General features: G+C 47.3%; 3 protein-coding genes across 3 annotated transcripts in view; 2 read left to right on the top strand and 1 right to left on the bottom strand.

The window, feature by feature from the left end:
- The first annotated feature begins 507 nt into the window (after window positions 1-507).
- LOC128721749 (neuroendocrine convertase 2) lies at window positions 508-6,017 on the top strand. Its single transcript, XM_053815534.1, has 11 exons — window positions 508-693; window positions 973-1,080; window positions 2,776-3,034; window positions 3,128-3,165; window positions 3,253-3,329; window positions 3,411-3,888; window positions 3,964-4,064; window positions 4,127-4,360; window positions 4,451-4,615; window positions 4,687-4,804; window positions 4,879-6,017. The coding sequence occupies exons 1-11, from the start codon at window positions 508-510 to the stop codon at window positions 5,038-5,040; spliced, it is 1,926 nt and encodes a 641-aa protein (XP_053671509.1). The 3' UTR covers window positions 5,041-6,017.
- Window positions 6,018-7,294: 1,277 nt separating this feature from the next.
- Window positions 7,295-8,118, top strand: LOC128720669 (exosome complex component RRP46). The gene is made up of 3 exons (XM_053814354.1): window positions 7,295-7,400; window positions 7,490-7,725; window positions 7,783-8,118. The coding sequence occupies exons 1-3, from the start codon at window positions 7,295-7,297 to the stop codon at window positions 8,116-8,118; spliced, it is 678 nt and encodes a 225-aa protein (XP_053670329.1).
- Window positions 8,119-15,560: 7,442 nt separating this feature from the next.
- LOC128720236 (homeobox protein homothorax) overlaps window positions 15,561-15,852 on the bottom strand; it is a 111,953-nt gene continuing 111,661 nt past the window's right edge. The window contains exon 12 of the mRNA XM_053813932.1: window positions 15,561-15,715. Coding sequence (XP_053669907.1) covers window positions 15,561-15,715 — 155 coding nt within the window. The remainder of the gene's footprint in view (window positions 15,716-15,852) is intronic.

The following is a 15,852-nucleotide window of genomic DNA, read 5'->3' as shown; positions in this document are numbered from 1 at the left end:
AGCAGCTTTTGTGCCACACAAAAAGGTCCATACGTAGATCTGCGGTGTTCATTCGTGGCGGTTCTTAGTCGGGTTCAAGCTCCAGAGCGTTCGAACCATCCCCCGACTGGCCGTAACAGGGCCGTGGTGGTTTGTGTGCGGTGCGCCTTTTCACAACGGTGTTCCGGTGTCGTTGCAGCAGGAACGGTGGGCTAAAACATTCCCAACACTCCCGGACCAATGTTCCAAGGCCAAGGTACGATGGATTAAAATTGGGCGAACAGGAAGTGACGCACAACATCTGCCCAACCGAAGGGAGGTAACAGCTGCCACCGATGGGCCAGTTCGAAAATGACTCGATACAATCGATAAAACCTTGCGGGTAAATCAGCAGTGTGTGATTTGTGTGGAGACGGCCAACTGCACTAAAAGGGCGAAGGGCCATTCGCAACGCTACGCCGAAAAGCACGCACGGCAGTAAAACTAATATTAATAGTAAAGAAAACAAAACCCCCCCCGGAATCGACCATGTTCGTCAAGATCTGCTTGGTGGCCCTGTTCGGCATAAGCTGCACGGCGTCAACATTCGGCCACAAGGATCATCATGCTGGGGATGTGTTTACCAGTTCCTTCCTGGTGCGCTTCAAACGCAGCTTGGACAAGCAGCTGGTGCACGAGATTGCGAACCGGAATGGATTCCAAAATCTGGGCGAGGTAAGAATCCCGGTGTACCAACAACAAGATAGTGAAAGCAATCCGTCAGTGCGCGTTCATGGCCAACTGTGATGTGAGCGAAATGTGTCGTCTCCCCCACCATTTTGTTTTTATCTCCTTGTAATTATTATTGTGCCCTTTTTTGCATACGGTAACATAACTCCACGAGCAGGAAAACGTTCGTTTCGGATACAAAACATATGGCGAAAACGGCCAGTGCGTGATCCATTGCGTGTGTGTGTTTGTGTGTGTGTTTTGATGGTGGAATTTTACTTTCAGCTTCCGGGCAGCAGCGGCAAGGAGTTCCACTTCAAGCATACCACTCTACCATTGGTACGCACCAGGCGCAGCATCTCCCATACGCGAGTCCTTAAAAAGGAACCACTGGTAAGTGAGGGCCCTGCTCGGGACGGAAGACGGGGGGGAGGGCATATGTTGTGTTGTCGAGCCAGGGAGCCACGGGGGTGGGTATGAAAATCCACCCCCTTGAAGCAGTGGTGGGTGGTGGTGAGAGACCACGAGCGAAGGGTGTCGCAACGCAGCCGCAAAGTTCGGCTCGTGTATATTTATGTTGTTTTCCATTATCGTCCTCTCGCTACTGTTGCTGTTACCTTCCACGCTTGAGTTGAATTTTCCCTTTTTCTCCATATACATTACGTGCGCCATTTGCGTCACACCGTCAGCTCTCTTTATACTGCTGGTGCTGGTGTGAGACAACCGCAGCAGGCGAGATCCGCTTGCTTCGATGCGAGCTATCGCTCTTTAATGTCGCTGAATATTGGAAAGGATCTGGACCTTTTTTCTTTTCTTTTTTTTTCGAACAACCGGCTGTGTATCCGAGAATTATTGACGCTAAAATATGTCACCATGGAAGGGAGAAAATGGGACGCGGACGGGAAATGTAGGTATTTTTAAATCACGGCGAACCGATTATTGAGTTAACCGGTATAAAAGCTCGATCAAGAGCCTTGTTGTTAGAGAGAAAAGCTCGTCCGAGCCGCAGTAAGATGATTTGTTGGCGTGCGTTTTGTAAAACAAATAACACGTTGCGTGTCTTCTTCTGATTAACGAACGTGCGCGGCCACGTGCGATGACAACGTGCATTGTAATTTACACGCTCCAGTGTACAAGCTTAAAAACGCCAATCAAACACATGCTGGAACACAATCGTAGCTTGTCGCAGGGAATCATGTAGATTGGTGCTTAGAGAAATTCGATTCCATCGGTGATACGTGATCATCCAATGTGCCCTTATGCTCCGAGGAATTGTATCGACCTCTGGAGCTTTAATATTTGCGAGGGAAAAAGGGCTCAATTTAGGCGTACTTTTGGAATCCAACCACTCGGATCCATCCTGCGATTGACGTAACACAGGACCGAAGATGACGGGAAGCCAGATTGCGTGGGGACGTTAATTAGCCTCTCGGATGGGGTTGGGGTCCTTTTCCTGCATAAAAGCGCAATATCCTGTACGCGAGTACGTACACAACCGTTTCGTTCGGTTGTTGCTGTGCCGACGATAACGGGCGCTTGATAAGTATAATCGGGCGCGACCCGATCGATCGATATCCAGGCGCTCTAATCCCGGTTTCGGATATTTTACTTTTCGCACTCGGCACCACCAGGCGGATTGGTGATGATGATTAGCCTTATCTGTTACCGAGCGAAAGGGGTTTCAAAACGTGACGCATCATTTCACAAACCGTCTTGGGTACGCGGGAAAGCATAATTATTGCAGGAATCGAGGGTTGGGAAAATTTTACGATTCAAATTCAATCACGAAACCCATAAAAAGCTGACAGTTAGCAAAAGGGCGCTCCTTTTTATATGCGAACTTCGTCGTCGTAAAAGCGGGCAGTGATGTGAAGAGTTGTGGCTTTCAGCTGCCCTAAAGTGGCTGGTTTTCCACCAAAGGGATCCGTAGGGTACTCAACCACAAAGCCCCGAGGAATGAGCTGAAACTCCTAATCCTTGGGCAGCGTGATCGGTTATCTGTGGCCAGATCGGTGGAGAAATTCGTTGAATCGGTGAATTCAAAAACAAAATGCTAAAGAACCTTTTCCACACGCTCGGTCCCACAAGGTACACACGGCCGTACAGCAGCCCGGATTTAAGCGCGTCAAACGTGGCTTTCGCCACGCGGTCCCACTCAACTACATCCCGGACAAGGGCCCAGCGTACGGAGGCGAAAACGTACCAACCGATCCGTACTTTCCGTTCCAATGGTACTTGAAGAATACAGGACAAAACGGGGGCAAAGCCAAACTCGACCTCAACGTACTCGCTGCGTGGGACCAAGGAATTACTGGGAAAAACATCACAACCGCCATCATGGACGACGGTAGGTGTCCCGACGACCCCAATCCGACCCACCAGCTGTCTGACATTGTTTGCGCTTGTTTCCTTCTCGTTTTTTTCCCCCGCTTTTCCGTAGGCGTCGATTATATGCACGCGGACCTGAAGTTTAATTATGTATGTATGCCTTCGACACCGGCCATGACGGCATGGCAGCTCATTTGAATCCGCTTTTCATTTGAATCGCTTTCCTTCACTTCCCAGAACGCCGAAGCCAGCTACGATTTTAGCAGCAACGATCCGTACCCGTACCCACGGTACACGGACGATTGGTTTAACAGGTGAGTGTTTTTGTGGATGATAACGATCGATTTCTATCGCTAGACCGTTAACGGATCGATTGATTTTCCTCCCCACAACAGCCACGGTACGAGATGTGCCGGTGAAGTGGCCGCTGCCCGAGACAACGGTATCTGTGGCGTTGGTGTGGCGTACGATTCGAAGATCGCCGGAATTCGCATGCTAGACCAACCGTACATGACCGATCTGATCGAGGCGAACTCGATGGGTCACGAACCGCACAAAATCCACATCTACAGTGCGTCCTGGGGTCCGACCGATGATGGGAAGACGGTTGATGGGCCACGGAATGCGACGATGCGAGCGATCGTACAGGGGGTGAATGAGGGCCGGAATGGGTTGGGAAATATCTACGTGTGGGCTTCCGGTGATGGTGGTGAAGAGGACGATTGCAACTGTGACGGATATGCGGCGTCGATGTGGACCATTTCGATTAACAGTGCGATTAATGATGGCCAGAATGCTCATTACGATGAAAGCTGCAGTTCCACGCTTGCCAGCACGTTCAGCAATGGTGCGAAGGATCCCAACACCGGTGTGGTAAGTTCCATGACCCAATAGGCAGCAAGGACACGAAACCAATTCAGCGGGTTACTCGTTTTCCCCTCCTATTAGGCCACGACGGATTTGTACGGAAAATGCACCACCACGCACTCGGGAACTAGTGCGGCTGCTCCGGAAGCGGCAGGAGTTTTCGCTCTGGCCCTGGAAGCAAAGTAAGCCCGTCTTGTAGGCCCTATGTGTGGGGTTTTCCTTCAGCTTCCGTGTCTCATTGCAGTCCATCCTTGTCCTGGCGCGATATGCAACACCTGACGGTGCTAACGTCGAAGCGAAACTCACTCTTCGATGCGAAGAACCGATTCCACTGGACGATGAACGGTGTCGGGTTGGAGTTTAACCATCTGTTCGGTTTCGGTGTCCTCGATGCCGGTGCGATGGTTGCATTGGCGAAAAAGTGGCGAACGGTTCCACCCCGGTATCACTGTGAAGCCGGAGCCATCACCCAGATCCAGTAAGGCATTGACGATCGCAGGCGCACGCTCAGAAAGGGTTAATTCGTTTGCCGAAGGGTTAACTGGTTGCCTTTTTATTCTCCCTCCAGCCGGATACCGTCGTCGGGCTCGCTGTACTTGCCGATTAAGACGAATGCGTGCAAGGGCACGGACACGGAAGTACGCTATCTGGAGCACGTGCAAGCGGTCATCACGGCAAACGCAAGCAGACGTGGCGACTTGGAGCTGTTCCTCACGTCACCAATGGGCACTAGGTAGGCCAATGGGCAAAAGGTGGTTGGCTAAACTCATCCACCCCATCTGATCACCGCATCCGTTTTTTTAGATCGATGATACTGAGTAAACGCGCCAACGATGATGATCGCCGGGATGGTTTTACCAAGTGGCCGTTCATGACGACGCACACCTGGGGCGAATATCCTCAGGGCACGTGGATGCTGGAGGTTTGCGCACGATGGCACCGAGTTAAAGCTCGAATTAAATGCACTGACCGCGTCCTTACTTTCGTCCTTCACAGGCCACGTTTAACTCGCAGGACAGCCGCTCCGGATGGATCAAGGAGTTTTCGCTCGTCCTGCACGGCACAAAGGATCCACCCTACCAAACGCTGTCGCCGGCATCGCCCCACTCGAAGCTGGCCATTGTAAAGAAAGCGCACGAGGATAAGGACGGCAACTGAGCTGGCATTCTACCGTCTACGGACATTGCATGCAAACACACGTACGCGTGCGTACACACACCGACACACAACACACACGTTCGACAAATACGCTCTAGCGGTGTCCTGGCTGGCACCGTCGCACACCTATAGATATACATTATATACAGATATATTTATACATATGGATGTTTGTAGTATTTATGTTACTGGAGGGTAGCTGAGAAGAATATCTTACCTATAGAGCAGCTTCCATCATCTAATCAAATGAAGCAAGAGCAACAAGAAAAAAAAAACCAACAAACAAAAACGAAACATCCTCTGGCAGCATGAACTGGCACCGAAACTAAAACATCCGTTTCTTTGCTGAGCTGAGTGAATTGAAGCCGCTTGGATGGAGGGGTCCTTTTTTGTGCTGGAACCGGGTAAATCGTGTCCAGGCAGGGTTAGGGCTAGTGCAGGGCGACGAGGGCGAGCGGAAGCGAGAGAAAAACACCCACACAAACACACACACACACAGGCGCGTGTCGTCTAGCGGCAACTGGTTCTGATTGTTGTCTATTTATACGAGCCGAATGAAGCCGAAATCCGTTGTTTTCGATTGATAGTTATGGTTCCGTTCGGAATTTCCTTTGTCCATCCGTTAGTTCGTGTCATCTCCATCGGACGTCCTCTAAGCGCATTAATTTGTACATAGGCGTATAAAATACAGTGCTACTATATATTTACTAAAACCTATTTACCGTCAGTCATGATTTCCTAACACTACTACCGAGTACGTTTGGTCGTGCGTAGAAGCTACGGCGGCCACACCTCGTTCAATTCAGCAACAGCAGCAGCAGCAGCAGCAGCAGTAGCAGCAGCAACAATGGCAACAACAGTAGTATCACCAATTGCACTAAAAAAGATCAGTACCATCGACAGCTAAAGTCACTGTATGAATAAATAAACTTCATCTTTGATACCATAAATAAAGGAATGCATTTGAACACCTAGTGCCATCGGAATGCGTTTGAACAGAATGGGTTGTTGATGGACAGTTGGGACATGGTTGTGGTGCACTAATAACGTGCTCCCCGATTGCTTTTTGGTAAGTCAATTGTACTCGGTGGCTGGCGATCGAATAAAATGTCACCTAACTTCAGTTTGAACCCCACAAAGAAATGGAACACGTGGTTTGCAAAATTCACCACGTGGTCTGTAAATCAACTTCACAATAAGTTCAGAGTATTTAACGTTTTTCTTTATGATTCGCTTAGCACTAAAAGTATTTAGAGGATTATGAATCACTGAGCACTACAGGTATTCTGATGATAAGCCATTGCTTTAATCTTCTTTGTTGGAGTATCCTGTCGTTTTGTGACCATGCTTGTTTGTCCCTGCAGACCTTGGTTGAGGGCATCTAAATGGCGCTTAAACGATTGTACAAATTGCAACGATAAATGGAAAAGATTATGATATAGTCCATTTATTGTAAATTAGATTTGTTCAGCGGATAATTCGGCTGGATTGAGTCAGGAAGTGTTTATTGTAGTTGTGCTCATGAAGAAGGCTTTAGAGATTTCTTTCAGATATGCTGTATGTGGTTGTGGTTTTCCTTTCTTTCTTTCTCGTAATTTTTCTTGCTTGCATTACCCAATCTAATATTACTTTATATCTTATCATTGTTTTAATACATTTATGTTAGCATAATCTTTGTATACAATTATACATAAAATGATTTCTAACATTTCTAGCCAGCACATAATGCATCGAAGAGGAGGGTAATTTTTATCACTTCTTTTAACATTTCAAAAAATGAAAGTAGTTATAAGGCAAATGAAAAGATCTCATCTTGCAATTTTGCAACCTAGACAAAATTTTAATGGCGCAACCAAGATATTTCATAAGGATACGGGAATGCATCGCTTTTTGTATGAAAACTTTGATTCGTTTCTTGAACTTAAAGCGGAAATCAAACCATCTATGAATGCTGCATATGAGTAGAAGTCAGCAATATGCAAGTTAAACAAATTTGAGTGCAGCGCCACGTGATCGTGCGCATATTGTAAGCATTTTGTTTGACCAGAATGAAAGCAATGCATTTTTGTCACTAGGGACGTTCGGCTACCATTATTTGACGTTTCTCTTGACACATGGTGTGTTTATTGTTTTTGGCCGGCATGCTACAGGCGGGAAATAAGTCGATTTCTGGTTTAAAGTTGAATTAAACTGAATAAATAGGGATACTTGCTTGAGGTTAAAACCAAATTCAAGTTTTTCAAACGGCACAGAAATGGTTGACGATTCAAAAATAACAGCAGATTGTCTGAATCTGCGGCGAATGATCTGTGAAACGAACGTGCTCTCCCGGTCCGACAGCTCTGCTGCATTCTCGCAAGGTATGAAACCGAGTTGATCTTAAACATTTCGTTAGCCACACATATTTGGTAGAAGTTAACCACATAACCCGACTTTTTGCTCTCTAAAGGTGCCACACAGGTGATGGTAGCGGTAAATGGGCCCGCTGAGGTGAAGCTTCGAAATGCTGATTCGGAAAATTGCCATCTGGAGGTGCAGTACCGCTCGAATGCAGGATTGGAGGACATAGGGTTTCGCCTGATGGAAAGTCTCATCAAACGTTCTTTCGTGCGTGTCATAGCCACTGCCGCGTATTGTCGTAGCGCCGTATACATCTACGTCCAAGAAATGGCCGATAAAGGCGGTGTAAGTGTAGTGTCCTGGAAAGGAATCGGAACATTAACTAACGTATGCCTATTTTAGCTGCTGGCTTGCTCTATAAATACGACCTGTCTGGCTCTGATTACGAGTGGGATTGACCTGAACTTCACGGTGGCTGCCGTGCATTGCATGGTAACGGAGGATGGCACATTGCTTCTCGATCCAGACGATAAGCAAATGAAGAGCGCCCGCAGTTCGTTCACGTTCGTGTTCGACAGTATTGCGAAGAATACGGTCACATCGTACGTGCACGGTAGTTTCACTTTCGACGAGTACGAGAAGGTTTTAAGTGCGTGCCGAGTGGCCGTTGAAAAAATATTTCAATTCTATAGAAAAGTGTCACAGAATATCACTAAGGTTGTGGCCGATGATAGTTAATATAAAGTAAATCTGATAAGCAATTGTATGTGTTTCAGTTGGGTTACTTTGCTTTATATTAAATTGAAAATACGTCACCTTAATACATGTTTGGGTAAAATTTGTTATCGTGGATGTAGGACGAAAGGAACTTTGGTCTTGTTCGATTTCATAAAATGTGTTGTTTAAAACTCATGATGTTTTTCCTTCTATTCCTTTTAAAAGGACAAATTGTTTCTTTGGCTCATTATTTCGTTAATAATATATCTGTATTGAAGTTATTCAAAGCCAATTTAATTTAGAATAATTTGAAATAGGTTAAACTGCACGCTGTAATGTAATGAATCGATGGAAGTGACTGCAGTAATTGAACAAACTGCAATAACAGGTATATTCTTATATCGAAAGTACACTAGCGCCCTCTGTTGTTCGCGCACGCAAGTAGGCTCTTTCTTTGATTTTGTGGTTATTTTTGATTCATGATCTTTTTAGATGTATATTGTTACAAAAAAATTGTTTAAAATGCTAAAAATTACTTCGTTGTGTGTTGAAGCGTGTATAAGTGAATATAAAACTTTTTTACAGTTTAAAGTTGCTATATCATTTGATAACTTTGGTCGGGGTAACGTTTGAATTTGAAATAACACAAACAGCACTTGCGTCGTCCGCCGTTCTCTTCGGATGGATATGCAAACCGTGCGATATTGGACAGTTATTATTAATTTACTTTATTCTCAATAGGTTACCTTTTTGTTTTGTATACAATTTTATACTTTATCTACAATTTTATTACAATCATTACACAAATTGTTTCTGTTTCCATTCTTTAAATAATAGCTCGCACCGAACTCCGTACGCTCGATTCCATGATTTACTGCCACACGTTGACTGCCGATCAGTAATGTACAGTTGACACTTAAAAATACCTGCGTAACGAGTTGTGATCCATTTGCACCCAATGCTACTATGCTTAGCCTAGTGTTAAAGTGGGGGGGTGGTTCGTGTGAGAGTGTGTGAGAGGGTGTATCCTACGCATTACTAAGTTTACCAGGTTAAACCACGCAGTAGAACGCGGCAGCAGGGAGAACTCCCGAAATCGGCTCCTGCCCGATGGGTTTACACGCCCTGTTTCACTGCTCGAAACGTGCCCGGGGCGCTTATTTTCCTGCTCCTTGGCGTGTTTCGTGTAAATGCCATCTGCCGGCCGTCTGACGGCGTGCTTACACTACGTAGGGTCTGCATCTATGAGATCAGATAGTAGGTCGAGTTCATGCATGCGTTCTGTCGTGTTTTTTTCCCCACGCGTGGTGTGGGAAAGAGATATGTAATCAAATTAAAAACCGCCCGTGCGTTCGCTCTCCCCATGTCCTTTTCACGCTCTGTATCGGTATGTCCCTGTTTCTTAAGCCCTCGGTCGAATTCCCCAACCAACCCCCTAGTAATACCCTTTTAATCGATCCCTCCCCCTTTTGACCGTTGACCCCACGATCCAGGGGTTCCCTGGATTCGGGTGCACGTGTTACAACTCCCCCCCACAAAATTGTGTAATTGTTAATATTCGTCGTCCGTGGGCTTTCCGTTCCTTTAACCGCTAGCCCGGGGTTGTGTGGGGGTAAAAATTACGTGACGCTATTATTGCTTTCGATTTGAAAATTCGGATAGCCCGCACCGCCGTGGCGTCGCATTTGTTTTCACTATCCCTGTTTCGCACTCTCTCGCACCACCCATGTGTGTCCTAATTCCACCCCCCCATGTGTGTGTGCCGATGCCTTGCGGGCTACCTTGACTAGGAGGGGGAGGGGGTTTATTTTTCTCTATCCAGCTTTCTCTGACGAAAGAAAAAAAAATACACATATTATCCTATTCCTAAAGCTGTGACAATAGATCGTAGTTAGACGTAAGTAGGTTTTTATTGTTGTGTGTTGTGTCGTGAGTTGTGCGTGTCGTTGGGTTGGGACAACAAACCCCACGTTCGTCCTTATGCCTTTGCTTTTTCTTCTTTTTCTTTTTACACGCCTTCCCCAACTTTTTACAAAACATCCACACGCGCACACACCCATTGAAACAACCCATTGCCAACGTTAAGGATTGCGTCTTACAAGCTGCTGGATTGTGGGTTTGCATTGCTGTTTGGTTTTGTTGTTTTTTTTTTGTTTGTTTGGTGGATTTTCCATTAACTTTTCTATTAACCCCCCCACCCATACAGGTGGGTGCATCTTCGTCACTTGCAACGTGCATTCTGCGTGTGCTTGCGTGCGTGCGTGCGTACGGGGGCGTGCATACATGTGTGAGCGCTTTCCTTTGCTTTGATACATATTAAGAAGGGCGAGCCTTCGAGTAGCGAGTGCGATCACGTGATCTCTATCCCTAGGTGTGTCCCTTCACAAAAAAAGACGTGCAGCATTGGTACACTACGTGTGTGAGTGTGTGTGCGTGCGTGTGTGTGAAAAGGATGCGCTCCCTCTCTCTCTCGCTCTCGCTCCCTCGCTCCGTTCGTCCTACTCCCGTACATTTCACAGGGGATTTTTTTTACTGCAGGCCAGCAAACGGGCACCGCAATCAGGCTCCTGAACCTGTCGTATACGTTGAATAAGGCGGCTAGTGGACGCTTTCCGGCGCTGCAAACAAGCATTCCACTACGGGGTCTACTACTGGGTAGTCGCTCGTGCACGGAGCTCATTACGATCGGTCCTTCGAAGCGTGCCACGATCGCTCTCGATCGACCCGGTTCTCTCCAGGGACCCTGAGAGGTTCTGATTGAAGCCCTCCGCTTTTTTTTGTCTTTTTGAGTAGCGATCGCTGCCTGGCCCAGCCTTCCCGCTAGCTCCGGGCTCCAAATCCTCGATTTGGCCCGCGAGGATCAGCTTTAAATATCGGTTTAGGTATGTATATATATAATATATATATATTTTTATGTATGTATATATGTATAGATTTTAAATGTATATATGAATTTTTTGTTTGCAATAAATTCTTAACCTCTCATGTACAAAAAAAGCCAATCGTTTAGCGAATTCGTATACTTCATTTGCGGTGCGTCATCGTAAGTGAACTATCACACGTGATCGTTCTGCGGTAATAAAGGGTACCTTCTCTCTTCGTTCTCTCTCTCTCTCTCTCTCTCTCTTTCTCTCTCTCTGTTGCTCCCTCTGTGCTCGTGTGCTCCAGCCCCGGCAGGCAAAAGGGATGCAACTCTACGAGGGATTAGGTGGATGGGGCATGCAAAGAACCAAAGGGGAGACACACCGGGGGCTTTCGGGCACCTTTTTCCACCTTGCCGGCGACTCTCAACACTCGATCATCTTCGATCTTCGTACGTATATGAGCTGTTTCTAAAACGATCATCACAGTGCTCCTATCGTTGGTGTATCGGCTTGTTTTTTTTTGTTTTCTTCCTCCTTCCTTTGCAGCCGTACTGATTTTTTCCTGATGGGGGTGGTGGTGGTGGTGAAAATGACCACCCCCCTGTGTGTGTGTGACCAAGTCAAAGTCAAAGGATACAACGCAAACGTGACGTAATCGAAAAGAAAAAAAAAACACATGACACGAAAACCAATAATATCAACGTCAAAAGCAACAATAGCAAAGAAGAAGAAGAAGAACAGCGGAAACTGAGAAAAAAAACGCAAAACATCGTGAAAATGCTGCAACGGAAAACGGAAACCCAAAAAAAAAAAATGGAACGCCAACGGGAAACGGGGATAAATGAAACAAAATGATAACGTTGGAGTGGTTTGTTTTTTTTTTAATCTTCAGCAATTGTGTTCGATATATTTCATTCCTGTTTCTCGCTTGTTTCTTGCTCTCGTCTCGTCTTCGGCATAATATTTTCTTACTAGCTTAGGCTCCTCGTACGAGTTTTCCCTACTCACTATTCGCCTCCCCTTCTCGTACTCCTTTCGTACGCGTACTACCCTGCCCCTCTCCTTTGTTTGCTTCAGCTTCCCTTTTTTGTCCACCCACCCTCCGGGGAGTGGGTGGAGGTCCTTGTTTTGCCCGTGTTTGCCTTGACGTACGTATTTACTATTTACAGCTCATTCTACAACGGGTTGCGTGCTACTTAGCTGAAGCCGTCGGAGGGAAGGGGGGGGGGAGGTTGAGAGGCCTGAGTGGGTAGTGGGGCGGGAGGGGGGGGGGGAGGTCTAGTAAATGGTTTTCCTCCCAATTTTTCCTTCACGCCTGCACACCGGTTTCCTCGTCGTCGTTGTACATGCTGCACCGGCAGAGGCGAAAGGAGAGAGAATGGGAGGGAAAGAGGCGATGCAATGCACCCCTGGCAACCCCCCTTCCACACCCACCCACCCATCCACCCTATCTCCTATCGCTTTGAGTACGCGAGGATACTGCTCTGCTTGGACACTGCTGCTTGACACACCTGCTTCATACGGGCGGGTGTCCTTGCAGGCAGTTTCTTGATTTTTTTTCCTTTCTTACAACACGCTCAGTTGAAAACACTGAGCCTAATTCTCGATCCCCCTCCCCCTCCATGGGGTGAGCGTGGGTGGGGCTAACAAAGACGGGAGGGCTAAAGGGAGCGGGAGGTCCCTGGCGGAACAGAGGTGGGGAAACAAACGCCTTAGGATCGGCATGAGGAGGATGGGGGGGAGGGGGGATCGGTGAAACGTAAAAAATTGAAACTAAAATAGCAATTACCGGTAAGAATAATTAGCGTAGCAATAATATTACTAGTCGTAGTAGTAACTAAACTAAAAAAAAAAAAAAACTTTGCCTGTGGTTTGGTTGGCCTTAAGCAATTATTACACGACATTACAGAGAAAAAAAACGATAGCAGATTTTCTTTTGTTTGTTTGTTTGTTTTTTTTTACAGCTAAGCCTACATCTAAAAATCGCGATGCGCGCGTTGGGAGGAAGGAATAACCTGTGCTTTTCGGGGAGGTGGGGAGCATGAATCGTTTGCTTGTGTTCGTTTCGGTGGAAAAACAACAATGGAGCTTTCGACGAAAACTCCTTCTGAGCCGGTTCTATTGTTTAGTGATTTTGTCGCACTATCGAACTGGCACCTTTTGCGGTCCTTAACTAAATGCTTTTTTTTGTTCGCTTCCAAATCCCGAACCCGAGCTCCATGGAAAGTGAAACAACCGTTCCAAGGACTCGCCTGCAGGAAGGACTCGCCTACTTTTAGTGTGTGTGTGTGTCTGTGCACGTGCCTGTGTGTGTGCAAGGATGGGAAGGAGGGGTGGGGGGGGGGGGGGTGACGTTTTCCTTCCTCCCGTCGATTGTTTCGCCGTTCCGCGTGGTGTGATTTTAATATAAATCGTACTTACATACACTTTTTCTTACATGAGCTGCTTCTTATCCGTCTAACGTCTAACGAAAGGATACCATTCATAATCTCGTGTCGTTTTACATGATTTTGTTTAGCGGGGAGGGCGGTAGGGAGTATTGTGTGTGTGTGTGTATGTGTGTTTGTTTCCTCCTCCCCCTCCCCCCGCTCTTCTTTTATCGTTAATTAAATTCGTTGAAGTCTGGTGATTTTAGCAGAATTTGCTCTTAACCGTTAAACCGCGTCCTCGCACGTATCCTGCGAGCTGCGTTCGTTCCCTTTTTCCTATCGCTCTTTATTTTATGTTTGTTTGTTTTTTTTTTTTACATCACGTTCCCTTCGCTGCCATTTTGTCCTCTGCGCGTGTGTGTGACTGTGTGTGTGGGTGTGTTTGTTGTTGTTTTTTTTGCTAATTTACATAAATTAATGCGTTCACACCACATTGCACCCTCTGTCCTTCTGGCAGGCGACAGATTCACCCAAACGAAAAGCCAATACGAACAACAACAAAACGAACAAATAAGAAACAGAAAGATATCTCACCCCCGGAGCTGGGTGGGCGACATTTTTCCAGGAAAAATACGCCGATGTGAGACAACAAAATGGTCGTCGGGTTTATTGCTTCGCGGTGCTGATTTTTTACCAGTGAACCCAAAACTCGCTTCACACACAAAAAAAAAAACGATCGAAAAGCGACCACTTTTAGGCCATCTCATGCCTTCCTCGCTATTCGAGCGCGATCTGGAAGAGTACAAACTGCCGCAAGTGACAGATAAGGTGGTCGCTGAACGCAAAGAAGTAAACTTGCAAGAAGCTTGCTCGCATCGTAGTAGACTGTGCGCTTCCCTGTCGCCTAACAGAGTTTGGTAACATCAAAGTTGGCGTTGTGCTTCTTCAGCAAAACAAAACCGTCTCCCCCGGTGTCACATGCTTGCCTGTGTGTTTGTATGTGAATAAATGTGTGTGTGTGTGTGCTTAATCATCTCGCAGATCCTTTGCGCAGGGAATTTCTATATACACGAGGCTAGGGGCAGCATCCTCGCTCTTATCGCGCACCCCTTTTCATTCACTATTGCTCCGGGGTGAGTATACATGTCTCTGTGCATGTGTGTGTATGTGTGTGGATGTACGTGAGTGTGTGAGAATGCCCTGCCTGAATTACTCGTTGTGGTCAGCTTCTTTCAACCGATCCGCGGTTCATCCTTGATCCGCACTCGCACCTGCGGTAATTTTTTGTGTCGCGTTTTGCTCGCGATCGGTTGCGGGTGCCGATCGCGTCTAAGTGGTAGTACAAACTAACTGTCGTCTACTCAGCCACAGCTAGCACAGCTGACACGTGGCGAGCTTCACTCCCGGCGGTGCGTTTCGCATTCAAATTAAAATCCGTTGGCACTGGGAGCACGTGGAGCGAGTCACGTGGACGCGCACGACGACGATGGTGATCGGCTGTCGGCCGGGGGCGATGGGGAGCCGGGGGGAGGGTCACGCCGAGATCCTTAACCTTAATCCTTGCTCCAGCAGGCCAGATGAGATCGTACGATGGTGCGTTTCGCTTCCGAATGCGCCAGTGTTCCAGAGTCCCCCAACGGTGGGCAGATGCGCTCTCGTCTTTCGTCTGCCGTTCTCCACGAGCGTGTGTGTGTGCGTGTGTTTGTGTGATGTGTGTATGTGGGTGGGTGTAAGTTTTTTTGGTTACTTCACATGGCCACGTTTTGATGACGCCAATTGCCGCTTCCGAATCGCTCTGCACGTTGTCCTGCGCGCCGGTTTACAACATCTTTGCTCCAAACGCTCCTCGGCACGGGCGTGGGTTTTGAGTGTGGGTGTACGAAGGACATCCACCATCATCCAGAGGCACCTCATGCACCTGAAAGCAACATCCACCCGAGAGACAAAATGCATTGAGATGTGGGTTTTTTCTTCCCTTCTAGCTCACCAACTTGGACGATCATAATATACCTGTGCAGGAGCGTATCCTTGGCGGTCCGGTCAGACACACCCACCCACACATGATGCGCGAGATGGGGCTTTTGATGGCTGTGCGATCATAACCGGACGCCCATTTTGCTGATGATTTTTTTTCCCAGGATGAACAGGACACGGGAGGGCGCTGTGGGCCATTTCGAAGGACAGACTGGGCGTGTGTGTGTGTGGTGGCAAATGGGGCATCCCACCCACCTTAGAGATGATGCGGGTAGTACTCAGCCGGCGGGTAATGGTAGCCCTGGTGGAAAGCCGGATCGCCTGGCGCTCGGTGCATCATCTGAGCCTGACCGTCCATCATGTAGCTCATCGCATCGGGATAACCGCCCGACGGGCCCGGATGCGTGTACACTGAAATCGGAGAATATACTGGTCAAACAAAAAGAAAAGAAAGAAAGAAAGAAAAGGAAGAAGAAAAAGAACGAGCGTTCAGTTAACTTCAACAGTATGAACTGACTAAAAGGGGATGATGGAAGGATGCATGGAAT

This window comes from Anopheles nili, chromosome 2, assembly GCF_943737925.1.
Source record: "Anopheles nili chromosome 2, idAnoNiliSN_F5_01, whole genome shotgun sequence".
In the NCBI taxonomy this organism is placed as follows: domain Eukaryota; kingdom Metazoa; phylum Arthropoda; class Insecta; order Diptera; family Culicidae; genus Anopheles; species Anopheles nili.
Note: the sequence above shows the minus strand (reverse complement) of the source record. Positions and strands in the feature narration are given on the sequence as shown.

What these genes read in the sequence shown, in the direction of transcription:
- LOC128721749 (XM_053815534.1), top strand. Translation starts at nt 508, where the DNA reads ATGTTCGTCAAGATCTGCTTGGTGGCCCTGTTCGGCATAAGCTGCACG. An exon ending in GCTCTGGCCCTGGAAGCAAA is followed by an intron (nt 4,065 to 4,126) that starts GTAAGCCCGTCT and finishes GTCTCATTGCAG; the next exon opens with TCCATCCTTGTCCTGGCGCG. An exon ending in ACGTCACCAATGGGCACTAG is followed by an intron (nt 4,616 to 4,686) that starts GTAGGCCAATGG and finishes CCGTTTTTTTAG; the next exon opens with ATCGATGATACTGAGTAAAC.
- LOC128720669 (XM_053814354.1), top strand. Translation starts at nt 7,295, where the DNA reads ATGGTTGACGATTCAAAAATAACAGCAGATTGTCTGAATCTGCGGCGA. An exon ending in CTCTGCTGCATTCTCGCAAG is followed by an intron (nt 7,401 to 7,489) that starts GTATGAAACCGA and finishes TGCTCTCTAAAG; the next exon opens with GTGCCACACAGGTGATGGTA. An exon ending in AAATGGCCGATAAAGGCGGT is followed by an intron (nt 7,726 to 7,782) that starts GTAAGTGTAGTG and finishes TGCCTATTTTAG; the next exon opens with CTGCTGGCTTGCTCTATAAA.